Source organism: Ornithorhynchus anatinus, chromosome 2, assembly GCF_004115215.2.
Source record: "Ornithorhynchus anatinus isolate Pmale09 chromosome 2, mOrnAna1.pri.v4, whole genome shotgun sequence".
Taxonomy (NCBI): domain Eukaryota; kingdom Metazoa; phylum Chordata; class Mammalia; order Monotremata; family Ornithorhynchidae; genus Ornithorhynchus; species Ornithorhynchus anatinus.
The window spans coordinates 7,723,755-7,749,396 of NC_041729.1; the positions used below are offsets into that span (position 1 = coordinate 7,723,755).

A 25,642-nucleotide genomic window follows, 5' to 3' on the forward strand; every position below is an offset into this window, starting at 1 on the left:
GCCCACCTCCTCACCGTCCCTCGGTCTCGCCTATCCCGCCGTCGACCCCCGGGTCACGTCCTCCCGCGGTCCTGGAACGCCCTCCCTCCTCACCTCCGCCAAACTGATTCTCTTTCCCTCTTCAAAACCTTACTTAAAACTCACCTCCTCCAAGAGGTGTTCCCAGACTGAGCTCCTCTTCTCCCTCTACTCCCTCTGCCATCCCCCCTTTACCTCTCCGCAGCTAAACCCTCTTTTTCCCCTTTTCCCTCTGCTCCTCCACCTCTCCCTTCCCATCCCCACAGCACCGTACTCATCCGCTCAACTGTATATATTTTCGTTACCCTATTTATTTTGTTAATGAATTGTACATCGCCTTGATTCTATTTAGTTGCCATTGTTTTTACGAGATGTTCTTCCCCTCGACTCTATTTATTGCCATTGTTCTTGTCTGTCCGTCTCCCCCGATTAGACTGTAAGCCCGTCAAATGGCAGGGACCGTCTCTATCTGTTGCCGACTTGTTCATCCCAAGCGCTTAGTACAGTGCTCTGCACATAGTAAGTGCTCAATAAATACTATTGAATGAATGAATGAATGAATAATGACTGATTGGAAGCTGGAACTGGCTGGAACTCAGATCTGGCACAAGGAAAAGTCCTGGAATGGTCATACTGGCCGCCCTCCCCACCCCCTGAAAGCCCGTTCTTCCCCATCAGCATTCCAGGGACAAGACTTCACTTTCAGCTCTTAACAGGTCTCTACCCTTGAGGCTTTTCCAGTCTAATAGCAAACCAAGTGGACACAAATTCTCTGACATTCAAGGAGGAATGGCTTGGGGACTTTTTTTTAATGGTATCCGTTAAGCACTTACTAGGTGCCAGGCACTGAACTAAGCTCTAGGTAGATACACGGTAATCAGGTTGGACACAATCCATGGCCCTCATGGGGCTCACGGTCATAAACCCCATTTTACAGATGAGGTAACTAAGGCGCAGAGGAGTTAAGTGACTTGCCCAAGGTCACATGGCAGAGAAGTGGCAGAGGCAGGATTAGAACCCAGATCATTCTGACTCGCAGGCCTGTGCTCTATCCACTAGACCATGCTCCTCCTAGATGTCATGTCTAAGTAGGGGGTAAATCAGAAAGGCCACTTTTTTATTTATTTATTTTTATGGTGTTTGTTAAGTGCTTACGAAGTGCCAGGTAGTGTACTAAGTACTGGAGTAGATGCAAGCTAATCAGGTTAAACACAGTCCAGGTCCCCCAAGGGGCTTACAGTCTTAATTTCCCATTTTACAGATGAGGGAACTGAAGCACAGAGAAATGAAGTGACTCATCCATGATCATTCAGCAGGCAAGGGGTGGAGATGGGATAAGAAACCAGGTCCTCTGACTCCCGGACCTGTGATCTTTCAACTAGGCCACATTGCTTCCCACTGCTTCTAAGAGGTGGTTTTCTAGGATCAGGCTTCTATTCTCTCTAGAAGAGTATTGTCTAGATAAGGATTTACCTACCACCCTTTAACTGATAAAGTCAAGTCAACCTCTATGTATTTTTGATTTATTTATGGTCTTATCACTTATTTTTATTCCCTTTTAGCTATTGTTTCATTGACTTACGTGGGCATTTTTTCCCCAGTTGACTGTAAACCTTGAGGACAGTGTTCAACTTCTGTTTACCCTCCAGGGCCCTGGTACAATGCAGTAGTCAATACTGATCTCGACAAACCTCTCGAAGACCAAAGCAGAATATACCCCTTTAATTATGATAATTATTAAACTCTTCTTGATCCCTAGCACTGAGCTAAGCAGTGCAATAGGAACAGGATAATCAGATTGGGCACATTCCCTTTCCCTCATGAAAATCTAGGATGCAGGGAGAGCAAACATCATACATGGTTGATTGATTCGGAAAGAGTATCTTCTCATTTTACAGATGAGGAGGCAGCATGGCACAGTGGATTCAGCACAGGCCTGGGAGTCCCAAGGTCATGGGTTCTAATCCCAGCTCTGTCATTTATGTGACCTTAGGCAAGTCACTTCTTTGTGCCTCATTTACTTCATCTATAAAATGGGAACTGAGACTGTGAGTCCCACGTGGGAGACGGACCGTGTCCAACCTGATTTACTCGTATCCACCCCTGTGCTTAGTACAGTGCCTTGCGCATAGTAGTGCTTAACAAATACCATAATAATAATAATTATTATTATTAGAAACCTAATAATAATTATTATTATTATTAGAAACTGAAGCCCAGAGAGGTTAGACTTGCCCAAAGTCACACAGCAATAGCAGAGAGGGAATTAGGACCGAGGTCTCCTGACTTTCAGTCCTGGGCTCTTCCCACTAGGCCATGTTCCCTCCCACCCCACTATTACTTTCCTTACTTGTCTGTATCCTTCAAAGGGCAGGGACTGTCTCTATCTGTTACCGAATTGTACATTCCAAGCGCTTAGTACAGTGCTCTGCACATAGTAAGCGCTCAATAAATACTATTGAATGAATGAATGAATGTTATTCATTCCCCAAATTTAGATTCTAATCTCTCCTGAGGGCCAGGGACTGGGTTGGACTATCCTTATACCTTTTCTAAGCACACAGTACAGTGTTTTGCACAAAGGGCTTAATAAATAATGCCTTGGCTTTCCTGGAAAATCTAATATTCAGAGTTCATACATTCATTAAATCTCATTTATTGACCATTTACAGTGTTCAAAGCACTGTATTAAGCACTTAGAGTGCAATATAAAAAAAAAACACATTTCCTGCCCACAATGAGCTCAGTCTAGAGGGGGAGACAGACATTAATATAAATAAATAAATAAATGTTACAGCATATACATATGTGGTGTGGGGATAAGAGGGACAATGAATAAAGGGAGCAAGTCAGGGCAATGCAGAAGGGAGTGGGAAAAGAAGAGAGGAAGGCTTAGTCAGGGAAGGCTTCTTGGAGGAGATAATAATGTTGAGATGTACCTTCAATAAGGCTTTGAAGTGGTCAGAGAAATTATCTGTCTGATATGAGGAGGGAGGGTGTTCCAGGCCAGAGATAGGATATGGGCAAAAGGTCTGTGGCGAGATAGACATGATGGAGGTTACAGAGAGAAGGTTAGTTTTGGAGGAACCAAGTGTGAGGGCTGGGTTGTAGTAGCAAGGTGAGGTAGGAGGGGGCAAGGTGATTGAGTGCTTTAAAGGCAGTGATGAGGCGTTTTGGTTTGATGCGGAAGTGGATGGGCAACCACTGGAGTTTCTTGAGGAGCGGGGAAACATGGTCTGAACGTTTTTGAAGGAAAATGATCTGGGCAGCAGAATGGAGTGTGGACTGAGTGGGGAGAGACAGGAGGCAGGGAGGTCAGCAAGAAGGCTGATACAATAATCAAGGCGGGATAGGATAAGTACTTGCATTAATATAGGAGCAGTTTGGATGGAGAGGAGGGGGCAGATTTTAGTGATGTCGTGAAAGTAGAACTGACAGGATTTTAATGTGGATTAAACGAGAGAGAAGAATCAAGGATAAGCAGTTACCCGGTGGAAAGATCAGAGGACCAGGAAGTCGGGGAACCTGGGCTGTACTCTTGGCTCTGCCACTTACAGCTATATGACCTCGGGCAAGTAACTTCACTTCTATGTACTCAGTGTTCTAATCTGTAAAATGGGGATTCAATACCTGGTCAATCTCTTACTTATATTGTGAACCCTATGAAGTAATTTGAATTTTCTACCCTAGTGCTTAATACAGTGCTTGGCACATGGTAAGTGCTTAAGAGTACTATTGTTATTATTATTATTTTGTTTCCAGTTTGCTCTCAAACCCTTTGCTATCATTATTCATGTTTGGGGTAGGTTTCTGCTCTGTCAGCTTGCACTTTTAAACTGCTTGAGACACCTTTCTTTAAAAAAAAAAAAAGGGCTTGCAATGAGAAACAGTGTGAATCATTAATTACCCGTCAAAACCCTAGAGATTCATTCCCTGTGCCATTATGAAGTGTTTCCAACATCTAAAACTGCATGCCTAGGGTAAAAAAGGGAGTGAATAAATGATTCTTTCACTCTCCCCACACCTGGTCTTCTCTGATCCTCATGGGGGAAGATTGAACTTCTGTCAGCACAAATAGGTTTGCTTTTTGAGTTCTTGTGTTCACAATCCAAGAAGCTTTGCCCCGGACCCAGACAGGACCTTCTCCTGACCAATAGCGACTCAAAGCTGAATCCCCAAATTGGTATTTGAGCTGTCACTCCACTGCCCCAGGCTTCCCAGCACTCAGCAACACAAAAAAGATCAGTTAAATTAAAGACCTTCACCCAGTGGTCCCCATTTCTTGCAAAAACCAATTTAAGCAGTCACCAAAGGTCTGGATCATATTCACTTTTCTACTAGTGCATGTACAGAACGTTACAGCAAGTACTATTGATTTCAGCTTTAGCCAAGTCTGGAAGCTTAGAGGAAGCTTACACCCATCCACTATGTTTAATAGAGAAGACACATTTTATGAATGCCACTAACAATAATAATGGTATCTGTTAAGCACTTACTAAGTGCCAGGCACTGTACTAAGCGCTGGAGTGGATACAAGCAAATTAGGTTGGGCACAGTCCCTGTCCCCAATGGTGCTCACAGTCTCAATCTCTACTTTACAGATGAGGTAACTGAGGCACAGAGAAGTGAAGTGAAATACCCGAGGTCACACCACAGACAAGCAGCAGAGCCAGAATTAGAACCAGTGACCTCCTGACCCCCAGGGCCATGGTCTATCCACTAAACCATGCTGCTACTCTGAGAGCATAGAAACATTTCAGGGAGGGGAGGGGAGAAGGAGGGAAGAAACTAGGCTGGGTACATCATTTACTAGGCTCAACCTCTGATTTAGAATATTTTCAACTTTGCAGATATGCCCCCCAAATCCACCACTGGGGCAGATCTTCACACATCTCCCTCCTTGGATTTGACAGAGACCCGTTCTCAAGACCCCCCAGGGCCTGATGAGATACACTTTCCTTAAAATTGGACTTTTCTAAACTATTGTATGATCTAGGTGAACCCTGCAGTTCTGCTGTGCATGCATTTAAACTGTTAAACTGTACTCAATCCTCATTTTTTAATGGTATTTGTGGAGCGCTTACTATGTGCCAGGCTTTATATTAAATGGTGGAGTAGACATATGTTAATCAGATTGGTTACAGTTCCTGTCCCTGACCCACATCGTGGTCACAGTCTTAATCCCCATTTTAAGTCTCATGAGTCTCAGGGTCAAGCTAAGTAACTTACCCAAGGTCACACAGCAGGTATGTGACGGAAGCAAAATTAGAACCCCGTTCCTTCTGACTTCCAAGCCTGTGCTCTATCCAGTAGGCAATGCTGCTTCCCACACTGCTTGTTATGGGCAGAGGAAGCATCTGCTAATTCTGTTGTACCGTATTCTCCCAAGCACTTAGTACAGTGTTCTGCAAATAGCTCAAGAAATTCCACTGATTGATTGATGGATCTTGGCTAATTGCCAAAACCTGCTAGCCCACAGGAGCAAGGCTCTCAGAGATTGAGGCCTTCTGGAAGTGGCAGGGTTGAAGGTGCTAAACAGCCTCTAGGGGCTGTTCGCATTTGTGAGAATTTCCATTCACCCAGCCAGAGGAACAGAGATAGCTGTTGCACTGTGAAATGATTTGTGATCCGGAGGAGTTGGGACAGAGTGGGAGTTTGAGAAACTGTGTTCCTTGGTAATCAGTCCCCCCACTTGCCTGCCATCAAGCCAGTACAGTATGGCATTCATCTTGCTCAATTAATCAATCAATCAATCAATTATATTTATTGAATGCTTGCTCTGTGCAGAGCACTGTTCCAGTCACTTGGAAGAGTATATTATGGCAGAGTTATATCACTCTCTAAGAACACCAAAAGGGGATAGTGTTCTGGGTTGGAAGTGGAGAGACAGAAAAAGAGACAGAGGGGGAGTGCGTTAAAGTCTCATAAGTCTGTATTCCCCTGAATCAATCAATCAATCAGTGGTATTTATTGAGCGCTTAGTTCTGTGTCTACCCCAGCACTTAATGCAGTAAGCAAACGAGTTTACAGTCTGGAGGGAAAACACCCTCCCACCCCTAGCAATGCCCCAGTTTCTCAAACACCCAGACCAGGGAGGGAATGCTGCTGTGGAAACAGCTGTCTGAAAATTCCACTAAAGACAAATTATAAGTACAGTAATTGGGAGGGAAGGAGCTAAGTGCTGGGGCTTAGACTTTTATTTTCTCTTATTTTAAAAGAAAGCTCTCCCTCGGGCGAATAATGAAGGCCTGGAGAAAGTCAGCTTGGGATACATTTCCAAGACTGCGCTATGCCCACAATAGAGCACATTACTGCAGACACGTGAGCATTCATTTCAAATGGATAATTTCCTGTAATTAATTTCGTTTGGCATGCCAACAAGTGTTCTGGGAGCTGCCGTTCTGGGGGCTTGGTTTTTAAGGGGAAGAGATGTTTGCTTATGCAGAGGCATTTGCTAATGGTAGGCAGAAGGACCAAGGAATAACAAACACAGACATAAAAGGAAACCAGTTGGGGGTGGCAGATTACATAGGCTTGCAAGTTTCCTCACAATGGAGTCACTCAAATGGTTATTCCAGGTCCATGTCCCCACATCAACCCTGTCAGACTAACTGTCTCTCAGGGTACAAACATTCTCCGATGCCCAGTGGATCAGAATGCAGCATGAATGGCCTACATCCTTGTGGAGGGACAAACCAGGATAGGAACCAGCAAGCTTACCTGTCCCTTCCCTATCCTCCCTAATAATTATGGTATTTCTTAAAAGCTCACTATGTGCCAGGCACTGTACTAAGTGCTGGAGTGAATACAAGCAAATTGGGTTGGACACAGTCCCTGTCCCACATGGGGCTCACAGATGTAATCTCCATTTTACAGATGAGGTAATTGAGGTGCAGAGAAGTGAATTGACTTGCCCAAGGTCACACAGCAGACATGTGGCAGAGCCAGGACTAGAACCCACGACTTCTGACTCCTAGGCCCATGCTCTATCCACTAGGCCACACTCCCTGCAACTGGCTTGTTGGTGAGGAGTCTGCAAGCCCAAACTACAGAGTACTTATCCTGGTAAAGGAGGGTGGCAAAGTTGTATATAATAATGATAATGATAATTATAGTACGTGATAAGCGCTTACTATCTGCCAAGCACTGTTCTAAACACTGGGGTAGGTATAAATTAGTCAGGCTAATCATGGGTTTTAATGCCAACTCTGCCACTTGTCTGCTGTGTAACCTTGGGCAAGTCACTTCACTTCTCTGGGCCTCAGGCACCTCATCTGTAAAATGGGGATTAAGACTGTGAGCCCCACTATACCCAATCCAATTTTCTTGTATCCACTCTAGCATTTAATGCAGTGCCTGGCACATAGTAAGCACTTAACAAATACCATCATTATTAATTACTATTATTAAGTTAGACACAGACCCTGTTCCACATGAAGCTCTTAGTTTAAGCAGGAAGGCATAGGATTGACTCCCCATTTTGCAGATGAGGTAACTGAGGCACAGAGAAGTTTTGTGACTTCCCCAAGGTCACACAGCAGACACATGGCAGAGCTGGGATTAGATCCCAGGTCCTCTGACTCTCAAGCCTGTGTTTTCCCACTAGGTCATGCTGCTTCTCATGAAACGCTTACATTGAGTGAGGCAATCCGGTTGTAACTGCAAATACCTGGAGAGCTAATTTAGAACTGCTGAACCATTTTTGGATAAACCCAAGATTGGGGGACAGGGGAGGAAGACACATGCTTTTCTAGAGGGCTCAACAGCCTCCCAAACTCCTCTCTTCTAAGAGGCTAATTATTTCAAAAGTGGCCCAAGACACATGTTTTCTACAGAGACAAATAGAAACTCTCCTAGTAACCTGACATTATTAGAGTATGATTATTTTACCTTTAGAAGGTGACCCAGAGGGGATATTTTTTTCTCTGGTCTGACAAACACTGCCCCAGATGTCTCCACTGGGTGACCTAAAGATACGTCTCTTTTTTTAAAAGGATGATTGCTGTTTCATTCTGGGGATAGCAACAGCCCCCTCATCGCCCCGACTTGCTCCCTTTGCTCTACCACCCCCCCACCCCACAGCACTTGTGTAAATATGTACATATCTATAATTCTATTTATTTATATTAATGCCCACTTGGGATTGTTTTGATGTGTGTATATATATTTATAATTCTATTTATATATACTGATGCTAACTTTCCCTGTTTGTTTATTTTGATGTCTGTCTTCCCCCTTCCAGACTGTGAGCCCACAGTGGGCAGGGATTATCTCTGTTTGTTGCCGAATTGTACTTTCCAAGCACTTAGTAGAGTGCTCTGCACACAGTAAGTGCTCAATAAATATGATTGAATGAATGATTATTTCAATTACAATCATCAATCCCTGATATTTATTGAGCACTTACTGTGTGCAGAGCACTGGGAGAGCATTATACACAGAGATGATAGGTACGTTCCCTGCCCACAAAGAACTTTCAGACTAGAAGGTGATAGACATTAGTATAAATGAACAAATAATTTGGGTATATGTTTATAAGTGCTGTGGGGCTGGGGGTGGAGTGAATAACAAGTGCTTAAAGGGTACAGAGCCAAGTGAAAGTTGCACACTTTTGTTTCCTGAGCAAAACATCTCCCCCTGCTGAAAAAAGCCATCTGTTTCCTTTGGGTAGATGGAAAAAAAGCCATCTGTTTCCTTTGGGTAGATGGTCAAGGAAGGATCAGCTCCCTTAATCAATAACAGGTATTTACTAAGGGCTTACTGTGTGTAGAACACTGTATTAAGCATTTGGGTGAGTACAATAGAGTTGGTAGACTCATCATCCCTGCCCTTGGGGAGCTCTCTTCAGAACAGGAGAGCTGAGAGAAAGTCTATAAAGACACTAATAACTGAGGCAACACAAAGATGAAAAAAATGTTTTTGCAGCAGCAATCTGATTCACAACTGCAATTAGGTGGAAGCTGGCCAGCTGGGGCTAAGGTCCTCAGAGACCCTCAGGCAGAGTGGTTGCCGGGAGAGGAGGAACCATCATTTGAGCTCTTAAAAGACCCCAGCTGCCTCAAAATAGTTTTGCCAGTGGAAGTTCAGATGCTTTCAGACCACAGCGGCCTCCACCAAAAGCCCAGATTTCAGAGTTCAAGGCTTGGAAGAAGTGCACGGAAGTTTAGGCATTTCCAAAGTGCACACATTTGCTTTGGAGCTAAACCAATCAATTAATCAATCATATTTATTGAATGCTTACTATCTGCCGAGATTGGAGAGGACAATGCAGTATTAACAATTACTCACCCACCGCCCCGCTCCCGCTTTAAGCCTTATTGAAGGCACGTCTCCTCCAACAGGGCTTCCCAAATTAAGCCCCACCTTTCCTCATCTCCCACTCCCTTCTGCATCATCCTGACTTGCTCCCTTTGTTCTCCCCCCTCCCCGCCCCACAGTACTTTTGTATACATCCCTAGTTTATTTATACCATTGTCTGCTCCCCCATCTAAGACTGTAAATTAGTTGTGGTCAGGGAATGTGACTGTTTATTGTTATATTGTACTCTCCCAAGCAGGTAGTACAGTGCTCTGCACACAGTAAGCCTCAATAGAAAAGATTGAATGAATGAATATAATAGACTCATTTCTTGCCCACAATGAGCTTACTGTCTAGAGGACTCAGGAGAAGCTGAGATTTGATATTCCCTCACCTCACTGGCTCTCATATTCACTAGGACATTGGGAATAGTAGGTTTCTGAGGAGATTCCTTATCCAGGGATCTAATTTATTCTGGCTCTTTTCACACCTAAAGTATTTTTGAGGATCCTTTGAGATTACTTGTGGGAACTGTCCAGGACACTGTCGAAAATCAAAGGCATCCGAAGGAGATGAAGGAAACTAATTCTCACTGCACCTTCATTTCCCACACTCCTTGGGGGATGAATCTTAATCTTCAAGCTGCCTAGAGCTTGTTAAGTGAGTAGAGGAATTTCAAGCCCCTTCCATTCCCCGGCTCATTTTCTGAGAATAGGACTAAATAGCCAACATCCCTAGGTGAATAGTGAATACATGTGTTTAGGCCCAGGGAGGCTTGTGTGCTAATAGAATTTAGTCACTCTATCTGTGGAAGTTTGCTTGTGGATTCACAGTTGTCAGAATACAGCCCTTTCAGAAAGCCGAACAGGTACAGAAAGGGGTGCTAACTGGCTGGGGTTCATTTGATTGGATTTAGATGTACTGTACAACCCGCTTTGCTTGTATCCACCCCAGAGTTTAGAACAGTGCCTGGCACGGAGTAAGTGTTTAACAAATACCATCATCATCCTCATTATTATATGCCTGTGTACCCTTTACTAATCTTCCTCTACCCAGTTGAACTGTTAATGAATAACATCCTCTGATTGGTTCCTGATGATGGAAATCTGATTCATGTGAACATCCAACACCTCTTCCTCACCTAAATCCTTGGGTATTCACACCCTGTCTTTTTTATGGTATTTGTTAAGCCCTTACTATGTACCAGGCACTGTACTAAGAAGCAGCGTGGCTCAGTGGAAAGAGCACGGGTTTAGGAGTCAGAGGTCATGGGTTCTAATCCCGGTTCCGCCACCTGTCAGCTGTGTGACTTTGGGCAAGTCACTTCAACTCTCGATGCCTCTGTTCCCTTATCTGTAAAACAGGGATGAAGACTGTGAGTCTCACGTGGGACAACCTGATTACCCTGTATCTACTCTAGGGTTTAGAAAAGTGCTCGGGACATAGTAAGCGCTTAACAAATACCAACATTATTATTATCATTATTAAGCTCTGGGGTAGATACAGACTAATCAGGTTGGACACAGTCCTTGTCCCACATGGGGCTCAAAGTCTTAATCCCCATTTTACAGACAAGGTAACTGAGGCACAGAGAAGTGAAATGACTTGCCCAAATTCTCACAACAGACAAATGGCAGAACTGCGATTAAACCCAGGTCCTTCTGCCTCCCGGCCAGTGCTCTATCCCCTAGGCCGCACTGCTTCCATTCTGCATATATCTACATAGTAATTACCACGATATCTTCATACTCATTATGGACACGTCTTCACTCTCATTATATATCTTCATGCTCATTATGTATGTATTTCCATATTCATTATGTATCTTCATACTTGTTACATGTGTATCTTCATAGTCATTACGAACATTTCATACTCTATTACTTCGCACTACCTGTAATTGCTTTTAATGTCTATCTCCCTCTCTAGCAAGCTTCTTGTGGGCAAAGATTGGGTATACTAACTCTACTGTACTTTCCCATGTGCTTAGTACAGCGTTCTGACCTCAGTAAGTGCACAATAAATATCATTGATTAATTCGTTGATTCTCTGACTATGGTAGGATTAGTGAAGTGTAAAGACTTGAATTGAATTTAATCTGTCCCTATATTTGCCACTGAGTGTATTAAACTACACTTCAATTTCTGAACAAAGGGGGATTTTAGGAATGTAAAGAGGTATAATGAATTTTTCTCTGATTCATCTACCTCTCCTCCTCGGTAGACAGTTCTTGTGGCTTGGAGTCCAGATTGGAAACCTTGGAAAAATAATGAAGTCCTATTTGTTATGTGAGGGTTGAGAAGCAGCATGGCTTAGTGGATAGCACACAGGCCTGGGGTTCAGAAGGACCCGAGCTCTAATCCCAGCTCCGCCACTTGTCTGCTGTGTGATTTGGGGTAAGTCACTTAACTTCCCCGTGCTTCAGTTACCTCATCTGTAAAATGGGGATTAATACTGTGAACCTCATTTGGAACAGGGTCTATGTCCAACCTGATTTGCTTGTATCCACTACAGTGCCTGGAAAATCGTAAACACTTAAAAAATACCATAATTTGTTATTAGTCAAAATTCAAAGTTTCTGTTGAAAAAGATTCCATCCTTAGGGATTAGGCCCCAATAGTTCAAGCTGTTTAAAACCATCAAAAAATAATAATAAGGAACCTGAAATTTACTCTTGGAATTTAGTTTTTTTGCTTGGTTAAACTTTATTAATCTGTCCTTCGGCCCACTTAATAAGGAACTTCATTTAAGTTTCATCTTTGTTAAGAAACCCCATTTGGGTATAGAAGATAATTATTGGAAATTATTTAAATATTCTTTTTCAATCCTGGGTGGTAAGAGTCTGCAAGAACCACAGCTGATCTCTGTTCCACTGAGACCTTACTTATCAGATTAATTAGTTTTTGCCATTCTGTGTCTGAGGGAGAGGGTGCCTGTTCTACATGATCCAGTGATATAAATGGCACTTTTAAAGCTACACTGAATTGAATTCACGATGAGAATGAATTTACATTAGTTAAATGCCTAACATTTACATGCAAAATACCCTTTAGAAAATAATAATAATAATAATGATAATTATGGTATTTGTTAAGTGCTTATTATGCGCCAAATGCAAAGTACTAGGCAGTATAGCTTAGTGGATAGAGCATAGACCTGGGAGTCAGATGAACGTGGGTTCTAATCCCGGCTCTGCCACATGTTTGCTCTGTGACCTTGAACAAGTCACTGAACTTGTCTGTGCCTCAGTTACTTCATCTGTAAAATGGTGATAAGAGTGTGAGCCCCATGTAGGACAGGGACTGTTTCCAAGCTGATTAACTTGTATCTACCACAGTGCTTGGCACATAGTAAGCACTAAACAGGTACTATTGTTAGTAGTAGTATTAATAAGCACTCTTTGCTTGGTTGTTGTTGGGGAAAATAGGCATACTGAATTGCCAGAATTCCTGCAGGTCATCGCTGACACCCAGTCTGTTAAATTCAATTACTTAACGTTTAACAATTTTTCTTCCCGTAGCTGAGCTCATTTGATTTTCATGTGGCTTTGAAATGATTTTCAGTGGTATTAATGGATCGTTTATTGTGTGCAGAGCACTGTACTAAGCACTTGGGAGAGTACAATAGAAGTGGTAGATACAAGTCAAAACAAATGGAGCAAATAGTTGCCTGAAATGAAACACCTCAAAGAGAATAATTGACAAATTCCAATTGTTTATATTTCTATAAAAAGGTGAGATCATGAGATTTTTTATTCCAATCTTCAGGAAAAAAAGCACCACAAAAAACCCTACAACTTGCTTCAGCTAGTCAATAGTATTTATTGAGGATTTATTATGTGCTGAACACTGTACTAAGTGCTTAGGAGAGGACAATGCAGCATAGTTGGGAGGCATGATCCCTGCCCACAGGGAGTTTAGACTAAATGTCATTAAAATTAGTTATAGTTGGAGAAATAGTAGAGTATAAGGAAATGTAGATAAATGCAATATTGCTGGGGTGAGTACAGCCTTCTCCTGTATTGCCCAGTTGTCCTGACCATTGTTTGGCTGATGACTGGACTGCTATGCCAATCTAGTTGACTTCATGAACTACTAATAATGATGGTACTTGTTAAGCGCTTACTATGTGCCAAGCATTGTTCTAAGCCCTGGGATCGATAAAAGGTTATCAGGTTGTCCCATGTGGGGCTCACAGTCTTAATCCCCATTTTGCAGATGAGGTAAGTGAGGGACAGAGAAGTTAAGTGACTTGCCCAAAGTCACACAGCTGACAAGTGGTGGAAGCGGAATTAGAACCCACAACCTCTGACTCCCAGGCCCGTGCTCTTTCCACCATAACATTTAATATTAGCGATGCCCTGGGACTCAGGAGACCCAAGCTCTACTTCTGGCTCCACCCCTTGCATGTGTGACTTTGGGTAGCAGGCTAGACAGGGCTCAGTTTCCTCATCAGTAAAATGGGGATAAAATCCCTCTTCTCTCCCTTCCTATTCACTGAGTCAATCGTATTTATTGAGTGCTGACTGTGTGCAGAGCATTGTACTAAGCACTTGGCAGAGTACAATATAACAATAAATAGGCACATTCTCTGTCCACAACAATCTTAAAGGCTAGAGGGGAGACAGATATTAATATAACTAAATAAACTATGGATTCGCAAATAATTGCTGTGGGCCTGGGAGTGGAGATGAAATAAAGGGAGTGAGTCAGGGTGACACAGAAGGGAGTGGGAGAAGAGACTGTGAACCCCATGTAGGGCGGAGACTGTGTCCAATCTGAATATCCTGTATCTACCCCAGCACTCAGCATTTAGTAGGTGCTCAATAACATCATTAACAAGAAGATGATTATTTTGATTGTTTTTACAGAGCCAGCAAAATCCATATAATTATACAGCTCTTCTAGAGATTTTGAATGTAGGCCGTCCTATTAGTCTGCACATTATTACCCTCCTCTGGAGATGGTAGGGACTGTTTGGTAACCATCCGCAGCCACTCCGGCACTATGATGCCAGTCCTCCTTGTACCAGGGAGCACCCAATCATAAAAAAATTTGTAAGCGAAAATAAGAGCCCAAACTCACCTTTTTGGTCTGTAGTCTGGGATGGACCTATCCAGTGAGATTCGGTCGCTGAGCTGTGCGTTGTAACCATATTCTTCATATTTTGTTTCAGACTCGTGGCTGTCATCTCTCAGGGTGGCGGCCATTCCTCCTTGCCCCAGGCCTCCAGGGCCCTCGACTAGACCCATGGGCTTGGCAAGGCCTACAGAAGGAAGCAAATACAAAACGGCTAGTTCATGAAGGAGACTGGGCAATGATATCATTGGATTTGTGCCAACGTAGACGCAGCGTGGCCTAGTGGAAAGTGTGTAGGTTGGGGAGTCGGAGGAGAGAGGACGTGGTTTCTAATCCAGGCTCTGCCACTTGCCTGCTAGTGTGACCTTGGGCAAGTCACTTAATTTCTCTATGCCTCAGTTCCCTCATCTGCAAAATGGGAATTTAATCCCTGTTCTCCCTCCTACTTAGACTGTGAGTCTCACATGGGACTGAATGATCTTGTATCTGCCCCAGCACTTAAACAACACTTGGCACATAGTATATGGTCTTAACAAAAAACACAATTATGAAGCAGTGTTTGCTAGTGGATTGAGCATGGGCCTGGTAGTCAGAAAGTCCTGGGTTCTAATCATTTGTCTGCTCTGTGACCTTGAGCAAGTCACTTAACTTGTTTAGGACTCAAAGGTCGCATGGTGCAATGGAGAAGTAACATGACACAGTGGCTAGAGCACGGGCCTGGGAGTCAGAAGGTCATGACTTCTAATCCTGGCTCCACGATTTGTCTGTTGGGTGACCTTGGACAAGTCACTTATCTTCCCTTGGCCTCAGTTACCTCACCTGTAAAAAGGGGATCAAGACTGTGAGCCCCACCTGGAAGAGAGATTGTGTCCAACCCAATTTGCTTGTATCCACCCCAGGGCTTAGTAGAGTGCCTGGCACATAATGAGTGCTTAATAAATACCTTGAAAAAAAGATACATAAGCCACCTTTCTGGAAATTTTAATTAATCAATGTACTAGTGGAAAAGCTGATGCAATATAGCATTCTTGCATTTACCAACCTAGCCATTCAGCCATTTTACAAATGGAAATACCCTGCAAGGATGCACTAGATGCTATCCTGGATTCCCTTTCCCAGGATTCCCAGGTCTGAAAGAAATGTCCCTCAAATGAATTTATCTGACAGCCTGATCTGACTGGTGCATATGTATCCAACTCCTGACTGTCGGTGTTTATTTGGGATTAGTATAACAGGGAGAAAGAGAAATTCACGAATGTTTAAAAAACTTTGTTTTAAACAAAAATTTCAACCACATTCCTAAAATGAACTTTTCCCAGAACAAGTAACTCAAAAAATCAACTGACTTGGTTTCTTCTCCTCTCCCCCATTCATCCTCCTGTAAAGATGCGAACAAACCAAAAAGCAGTCAAGAGGCAGATTACAGGAAGGAGATGAGAATTAGAAGCAACATCCCTAGTGACTACCTAGGATGATTAGTTCCAGAGCAATCCAGTGTTAATTGCATCATTTAAGAGCATCCCCTCTTCATTTTTATAACAGTTACATAACTCATAAACTCTTGACTCTTCCTCCACGGCTTTGATCCCAGGTTAATTCACAACTCAGGAAAGAGATCTTAGAGACACTGTCAACTTTCTTCAAATATTGGTTCATTATGTGACAGCAGACTGAAGGAGAAAACAAATAATAATAATAATAACAGTGGTATTTGGTAAGCGTATACTATGTGCCAGGCACTGGCACATAATCAGGTTGATCACAAACCCTGTCCCATATAGGGCTCACAGTCTTAATCCCCATTTTACAGATGAGGTAACTGAGGCACAGAGAAGTGAAATGACTTGCCCAAGGTAACACAACAGACAAGTGACGGAGCCGGCATTAGAACTCATGACCTTCTGACTCCCGAGCCCGTGTTCCATTCACTAGGCCATGCTTTATCATCAGAAAGGGAACCAAAACTTAAACAAAGGAGGTTGTTTTTGTTTTTGCCACTATAAAGAATGAAAGCATGCCTGCATTTGGAGTTCTGCCTGGAGATCTCTCATCTAAGAAGGATAAACTGGAGCTGGAGAAGTCACTGAAAAGACAAACTAAGAAGATGGGTGTTTGAGATGCTTCCACATGAAGAATAATAGGTGACTGGCACTTTTCAGCCCAGAAAAAATAGGGGATGGGAATGAAGTTTACAAAATAATAAGGGTGTGGACAAGAAGAACCCAGAATTATTGTTCCTCTATTTCTTCAAAATAGAATGAGGGAGCGCACTGATACCTAAAGGTGACAGTTTTAAAACAAAAGGGAAACACCTCATCTTTTAGCTGGTGGTTAGGCATTGTTTTCATTCCTTGAGGAAGTTCTATGGGTCAAAAAACCAATAGATTTGATTAACATATAGGGTAATTTATGAACAACTTCTCCATAATGAATCAGTGCAAGGAAGGCTAGGAAAGGGGGCATGAAGGGAAACAATGCTGCTGTTCTTTCAAGCATCCAAGTGGTTACTTCCAGAAACAAGATGCTGCAGTGGATGGACCATTAGTCTCTCTCAGAGATAGTCTTGCTCTTTTTTAAAAAAAGTAATATTTCTCAATCATGAAGAATGTATGAATGGAATTGTGGGAAGAGAAGAATGGGAGTATGAATAATTGTGCGAAGAGAAGAGGATGATAGTATTTTCCTGGTTATTTAATCATGTTTATGCTTTGAACCAAGAAGCTGGAGGCTCAGCTCATGTGCAGGTCTAAGTGAAGGCATAGTACCAGGTTATACTTAAGCTCTTATGATGCCATGAGGAAATTAAGATTAGGTGCTGCATTGTAAAATGAAGTGTTTCTTTAAAGTGTGTCACAATAAACAGCATCTGGGACAGAATCAGCATGGCCTAATGGATAGAAGTCTGGAAGTCAGAAGGACCTGGATTTTAATACCTGCTCCTCCACTTGTCTGCTGTGTGACCTTGGGCAAGTTACTTAAATTCTCTCTACCTCTGTTTCCTCATCTGTAAAATGGAGATTAAGATGATGAGCCCTAAGTGGGATATGGACTGTGTCCAAACTGATTAGCTTGTATCTACGTCAGCACTTAGTGCCTGGCACATAAGAAGTGTATAACAGAAAATATAAAAAGACAACTGTCAAACAGTACCATCATGCTGAAGAAGGCAGTGTGTGAATGCCGACTTCGCAGATGACCTCATCCAACTGTCTAGGTTGTTTATTAAGGGTATTTTTGCCCTTTTTAGTTTTTACTTAAGATCACAAGATCCCAGTTTCAAAATTTGAACTCTTGGAAGTTGCATGTGCTTAGAGTAGTTACACCCCACAGTGTGAAATGGCTATCAGCTGGGTATAGAATTTTTTGTAGATGCGCTGCACACTGGAATGGGGTCCTGTCATCAGTGAAAAATTGAGACAGCTGGATGTGTTGCTACCAAATTCTCAATCTATTTATGTATTTATTTTATTTGTTAAATGCTTACTATTGCCAGGCACTGTACTAAGCACTGAGATTGATACAAGAAAATCAGTTTGGACACAGAATGTCCTACATGGGGCTCACAGCTTTGATCTCCATTTTATAGATGAGTTCAGCTGAGGCAAGAAGTTGAATGACTTGCCCAAGATCACAGATCATATGAGTGGCAGAGTTAGGATTAGAACTAAGGTCCTCTGATTCCCAGGACCATGCTTTTTCCACTAGGTCATGTTGCTTCTGTGACACCTGCTGCTTATTTTGGCACACTTTAAAGAAACATTTCATCATACTGTGCAGCACCTAACCTTCCTTTCCCCATGGCTGGAACTTTTGGAGACAGCCTGGTGGTATCTGATAAGCTTGTCCTGATCATTTAGACAGAGGCCTGGGTTTTGGAGTACCACCTTGGGAAGGGGGATTGAAGCTGCAGCAGTAGCCATCACAGGACGGACAAAAAAACAACGAGCTCTGAAACTTCTTAACTAGTCCTCCAGGCCAGATGCTCCTACAGAAGTCTTAGTAGCAAGCCCATTCACCAATCTCCTGGTGATTTACTTGTCTCTCCAAGGATATGCATCCAGTTTCTCATCTCTCCCTGCATCCTGTATTGAAGTCCAGGATTCCTGATATACTGGTACAAGGAGATAGGTGGGAAGATAAAGGCTGAAAAGACCCAGAAACCTACCAACTTGGTAGAGTTGTTCATTAAGAAGTTTCCACAAAAACATCTACAAAAAATTCAGTCTGTGATTCTCCACTTCTCAAGAACCTCCAGTGGTTGCCCAGTTACCTCAGCATCAAACGGAAACCACTTTCCATCAGCTTTAAAGCACTCACTAATGTTGTCTACTCCTACCTGACTTGGCTGCTCTCTTACTACAACCAGCCTTCACACTTGGCTCTTCTAATTTATCTTACTCACTGTACCTTGATCTTGTCTATCTCGCTGCAAACCATTCACTCTTGTCCTGCCTCTGGCCTGGAATGCCCTCCCTCTCCATATCCAACAGAAAATTACTCGCTCCACCTTTGAAGTCTTATTGAAGGCACATCTCCTCCAAGAGGCCTTCCCTGATTAATCCTTCATTTCCTCTTCTCTCACTCCTTTCTGTATCACTCTCACATCTGGATTTGCTCTCTTTACTCACCCCATCCTCAGCCCCACAGCACTTACATACTTATCTGTAAATTCATTTGTCTTACTGCCTGTCTCCCCTTCTAGACTGTAAACTCTTTGTGGGCAGGGAATGAGTCTGCCAAATCTGTTATATTGCAATAATAATTGTGGTATTTGTTAAGCACCTACTATGTGCCAGGCATTGTTCTAAGTGCTGGGGCAGATACAAGGTAATCAAGTTGGACACAGTCTCTGTCCCACAGAGTGTTCAGTGTTAATCCCCATTTTACAGATAAGGGAACTGAGGCACAGAGAAGTGAAGTGACTTGTCCAAGGTCACACAGCAGACAAGTGGCAGAGTCAGGATTAGAATCCAGGTCCTTCTGTCTCCCGGACCCATGCTCTATCCACTAGGCCCATGCTGCTTCCTCACCCAAGTGCTTAGTACAGCGTTCTGCACACAATTTGTGCTCAGTAAATATCATTGATTGATTCTGCATCAATAGATAAAGAAGAATGGGTAAGTTTGGTTAGCTACTAAGAGCACCCATAACAGGCTAGTTCTTTTACTGAGAGGGAATGATATGTTTTGGTTTAACCAGCTACCTATCCCAGGCATAACACAATTACAAGGTTGAAGAAAATTTAACTAAAATCCAAACCCCTCTCTGCAATCCAGCAAAGTAAGTCAAATTTTAGTTGGTTGAACCCCACCTAGCTAATAGAAAGGAATCAATTAATTAATTTGAGGCTTGGGAAAAGGCATGTAGATTATGAAAGGGGTGTAAAAGGAAAGTCAGAAAGATGAGCAGGCAGGTGGAGGAGCTGGGATTAGTACCCAGAACCTCTGACTCCCAGGCCTGTGCTCTTTCCAACTGTCTGTTGCAAGGCAACTTCTTGGTGACTCAGTTACCTCATTTGTAAAATGAGGATTAAGACTGTGAGCCCCAAGTGGGACATGGACTATGTCCTCCTTGAATTATCTTATATCTACCCCAGCGCTTAATACAGTGCCTTGGGCAAGTCACTTAACTTCTCTGCAGTTCCCTCATTTGTAAAATGGGATTAAGACAGTGAGCCCCAAGTGGGTCAGGGACTGTATATCCACCCCAGCGCTTAGTATAGTTCCTGGTAAACAATAAACACTTAACAAACACCATTAAAAAAAAAGGTCACTTTACTTCATCTGAATGTCTTCCAGTTCCTTATCCAGGGCTCTGCACAGAGCGGGTACTCAATCAAACTGGCATCCCATAGATTTTATTTCCCTCTGAAGCAGATCACTTTCTTTCCATTTCTCCAAGGATAGTCATGCCAGGCAGGCCAGGGCCACTGTTTGGGATGTATCCCCCGGAACAGGGACCATGTTTAATTCCCACCTGCATATTCTCTCCCAGAGCTTAGTATTATTATTTTTGATCCTGTTTCCCCATTTGTCTCCAGGAGAGCCCACTTCAATAAGATCACTTGTTTTTATGCTCTATCCTCAGCTTTGTATTTCTGACATACGCGGCTAATCTGATCTCACTGCACCATTTGGCCATTATCTCCTTCTTTCTCACTTAAATAACATAGCTATTTTTTTGTTCTCGTTCTCCACGGTGTGTACTGGCCTGCTTGCAATTATCATCATAATGCAGTCATTTTGACCAACTCACTGCACATTGGTGAGCAAAATAGCTCATACTCCATGTCAGCATCCTGCGGCTACCAAGCCAAAGTGGCTCTCGTGACAACAGAGGACAGTGTTAGTGATTCAGTAGTTCCCAACCTCCAGAATATGCCAATAGAATGATTGAAGGCTGTATGGTCCATTTCTCTATGCTGCTTATTGTTGTCCAGTGTTTCCATATACTGCAGCAACCTCAATCTGACCCTCCTCCCCTGTTGTGATGGGCTCTGGCAGTCCAGCAACTGGGGCAAGATGGACAACTGGAGTTAGTTTGCTTTTCAGATGCCTCGGTGCCTCACCACCCATGTGGGTAAGGTAAGAAATAAGCTAGAACCCTTCAAGTCAACAGTCAATAGGGATGGCTAAGGACCCATCCCCTCTCAGGTTCGCACCTGAAGAGTTTCCAGTACTCTACCAGTCTTGGCTATGGGAGGGAGAGTCAAGCAGAGGCCTATCCATTCCATTCCTTGCTTGGGCAGTGGTGAACGAGTGGAAAGGAATTTGCTACAAGTCATAACTCACCTGTGCTGGGTAGCAGCAGCGTGGGAGAGAGTCAAGGGTGAAGACTTAAATTTACTGTGCGGAAGGAGGCAGTGGTAAACCACTTCCATATTTTTACCAAGAAAACTCTATGGATACACTACCAGAATGATTGCAGATGGAGGTGGGGCATTCTGGGAGAGATGTGTCCATGGAGTCGCTATGGGTAGGAGATGATGCAACAGCATAAGACAACAACAAGGACCTACAGCAGACATGGTTTGGTAGGAGCTACTGGTCTTACTTGGAATAATAATGATAATAATAATTTTAGTACGTTAAGTGCTTATTCTGTGCCAAGCACTGGGGTAGATACAAGATAATCAGGTTAGATACAGTCCCTGTCCCATATGGGACTCACAGTCATAATCCCCAATTTATAGATGAGGTAACTGAGGCACAGAGAAGTGAAGTGACTTGCCCAAAATCCCACATCTTACATGTGGTGGAGCCAGGATTAGAACCCATGGCTTCCGACTCCCAGGCCAGTGCTCTTGCTACTACGTCATGCTGCTTCTCAGAAGACCCAGGCCTGTCCCTGACGAGATTACAATGTGATGATGAAGGAGCTGCCTATTTTAAATGAAAGAATAATCCTCAGGGATGCATCCAGGCACAGTGCCCAAGTGCCACTCCCACTGACTCACCCTACCCTATCCTAGAAAAAGAGCGTGGTCTAGACGTAAAAGCCTGGGCCTTGGATTCAGGAGACATGGGTTCTCATCCTGGCTCTGTCACTTGACTGTTCTGTGACCTTGGGCAAGAAACTGAACATCTCTGGGCCTCACCTTCCTCTGTAAATTGGAGATTAAATACTCGTTCTCCTTCCCCCTTAAACTGTGAATCTACCACAACTCCCTCTCCCTTTGGTATCATCTACACATTTGAATCTGTACCATTTGAGTTCTTGGTACCACCCTCAGCCCTAAATGTACATATCTGTAATTTATTTATCAATCAATAATATTTATTGAATGCTAACTGTGTAAAGCAACACACTAAGGCACATGGTAGAGAACAATACAACAGAGTTTTTCATTTATTTATATTACTGTCTGTCTTCCCCTCTAGACCATTTGCTCACTGTAGACAAGGAACTAATCTACCAACTCTGTTCTATTCTATTTTTCCAAGCATTTATTACAGTGCTCTGGACACAGTAAGCACTCAATATATACCATTGATTGACTGAATATTTAGCACAGAGCTTGACACATGGTTGGTTCTTAGCAAAAATCACACTTATAATTGCTTGCCCAAATCTTTACCTCATCCAGCTCACTGAACATAATATTCATTTCGCTTTGTCAGGCTTAACTGACCACCAGGAAAGGACTTCTCTCCAGCTTTGCTTTACTTAGCTGCCCACTGAGTAGTAACCATTATGACACCTCACAAAGGAATGCCAGACAGAACCATCTTAGACTTATTCCCAATAATAAGCTGGTTATAGCTGGTTAAAATTGTTTTCCCTAGTTAGCACAAGGCCTAGCCAGGAAGTCTTAGGCAGATGCTAAGGAAGGGAAATAAAATAGAGAGCTGAAGTGACTATCCAGGTGATTCCTGCAAAGCAAGTCCTTGTTTTTGAAGAAAAAGAGGATTGGGAGGGCTTGGATTATCCAATTTAAATCAACTAGATAACCACTCCACTTTCCCTAATGTGTTTTTTTTTAAAAAAAATGGTGTTTGTTAAGTGCTTCCTATGTATCTGGTGCTGTTTTAAGCACTGGAGTAGGTACAAGGTAGTCAGGTCAAACACAATCCCTTTCCCATATAGGGCTCATAATCTTAATCCCCATTTTACAGAAGAGGTTCCTGAGGAACAGAGAAGTGAAGTGACTTGCCCAAGGTCACACAACAGACAAGTGCCGGAGCTGGGATTAGAACCCAAGTCCTTCTGAATCCCAGGCCGTGCTCTATCCTCTACGCCATACCACTTCTTGAGTTGGTACACAGATTCCCTTTCCACACGTATCTTACAGTCTAGACGGGGAGACAGACATTAATATAAACAAAGAAATTATGGATATAGACAAAAGTGCTGACATAAGTGCTGTGGGGCTGCCTGGATGAATAAAGGGAGCAAATCCATGTAGGAGGGTGACACAGAAAGGGACTGGGAGAAGAGGAAAGGAAGGCCTACTCGGGGAAGGCCTCTTGGAAGAGGTGTGCCTTCAATAAGGCTTTGAAGGTGGGGAAAGTGATCGTCCATCGGATACGAAGAGGGAGGACCTTCCAGGCCAGAGGCAGGACGTGGGTGAGAGGTCGGCAGTGAGTTCAGCAGTGAGACAGGAGAGAACAAGGTCCTTCTTTCCAACCCCATCCCTCTGGAGGAAAAGCCAGAAACCACATCTGCACCGGTGTCCTTGCATTCTCCCAGCCCTCAGCGGATTGCTCTGCTCATTATAAACATCATCAGTGCTGTACCCAGACAGGAGTGACAGGTTCTCTATCTCCTCCAGATCTGGCAGGGTGCGGCTCGATCTGGGATTCTCTGGGTGTTTCCTGGCCTTGCCCAGTGCCTTGGCAGATCTCAATCAGCCCGGCGGCCCAGACCTGTTCCGAGAGGCCGAGGGGACAGTCAAAGCCTTTTATTTGGAAGGCTGGAAATAACTCCAAACACTGCTGCCGGCAGAAACGGGAGTCAAAGATGGAATCCCAGCAGGTTTGGAGAGCTTTAACCATCTTCTCATCTCCCTCAAATGGCTAACCATTCGGCAGCTATATTTAAATTCACAGATTTTTTTTTTTTCGGGTTAAAAATTTCATTGCCCCCCAGTGCTTCCCTGCACTCCAGCACTTCCATCTCTCCCGGTTTCAGAGTGCCCTTGTACTTTGCTGATGTGTTATTTCACAGAGGATTGCTTCTGAAGAGCTGAGTCGTTTTATGCTACCGGGGAAAGGGAAGAACCAAAAAGAGGACCAGTCTCTGCTTCATCAGAAAGTGTGGCGGGGATTTGTTCCCCTAGTGGGATCCCGGGAAGAAAATAAGACTTCCCCTGGGTTTCCACTTTTCTTACTTTCTGCTCTCTCTGACTGAGAAGGCGGCAGAGGCTCAGAAAGCCTGGAAAACACAAGCACCCGGCCTTGGATATTTAGGCAGCCCTCAGGATCGTTAGGCTTTGCACTCCTCTATCCTGGGGATTTCGTGGGAATAGGTGCTTTCCAGCTGAAAACAGATCCAAAGGGGTCCAGATGTTTCAAGCAAATTTGAATCCAAATATGGAATAAAACATTCACTCCTTCCAGTTGTATGGAGCTGTAAACGTACTTGGATCCAGATGTGACCACATTAATGCTCGTCTCATTGGAATTCCTTCTAGCCAGGCCATAATCTCTCTCCTGAGTCACTGATGCCTGGTCCTGAGTTTTCTAGATAAAATTAAAGAGGCAGAGCAGACTATTCATTCTTCTTGAGCCAGAAAAAAGGCCTTTCCCAGACCCTTCTATTGTACTCTCCCAGGTGCTGAGTACAGTGCTCTGCAGAGGAAGTGTTCAATAAATACTATAGATTGATTCTACCCAGACTCAAAAAACAATAATCTCAACACAGTTTACCTTAAAAATACAGCTACCGAGACTATTTCGAGATATAAAAACCTACAAGATAATATCTGTTGTCCCTTCAGAGAACCGCATCAATCTAACACATACTCAAGATGGGCTATCTCATAATGGTAAACTTGTTCTAGTTCTGCTGAGGAAAGAAAGACATTGCATCTCTAGATTGCAAGCTTGCTGTCTACCAACTCTGTTGTATTGTACTCTCCCAAATGCTTAATACAGTGCTTTGAGCACAGTATGTGCTCAATAAATTACAATGATGTTGACTGTGGTGGGTCAGACAACATACCTTACTCCATGTCCCATAGCACGATCTAACCTGAGAGGGCAAGATCCTGCTGAGAGACCCATTATATAGGTGGTGTTGAGTCTCAGATGACTCCTCTGGTCCTCACTGAGTCATCACAAGGGACCCACAGTTGGTGAATGTCAGCTTCAAGATAGCACCTCCAAGACGGGCCAGAAGCATGGGTAGGCAGCGGTACCTCGGGCTAAGTCAGTTAGGAGACTGTCCAGTAGAAGCCTGGGCAATTTTAATGTCGGTCTCCCCCTCTAGACTGGAAACTCCTTGTGGACAAGGGTCATGTCTACAAAGTCTATTGTATTGTACTCTCCCAAGTGCTTAGTACAGTGCTCTCCGCACGGTAAGTGCTCAATAAATAGAATTTACTTGTATCAATTTATTCAGTACGAAGACGCTCACAGAGATGACCAACGTGCCCAGACTGAAAATCACGTCGCTACATCTTTAACTGACTAGAAAACCTGAGGGAGAGAGAGAGTGAGAGAGAGAGTGTTTATTTGAAGACCCATGTATAGACTTGGAGAATACAGCAATAGTGTTAGGGTGAGGATTTTCAAGTTCTGTCAAGACAC

General features: G+C 43.4%; 1 protein-coding gene across 1 annotated transcript in view; it reads right to left on the bottom strand.

Annotated features, from left to right (window-relative positions):
* GALNT9 (polypeptide N-acetylgalactosaminyltransferase 9) overlaps positions 1–25,642 on the bottom strand; it is a 242,943-nt gene that overhangs the window by 187,234 nt on the left and 30,067 nt on the right. The window contains exon 2 of the mRNA XM_029047813.2: positions 14,400–14,580. Coding sequence (XP_028903646.1) covers positions 14,400–14,580 — 181 coding nt within the window. The remainder of the gene's footprint in view (positions 1–14,399; positions 14,581–25,642) is intronic.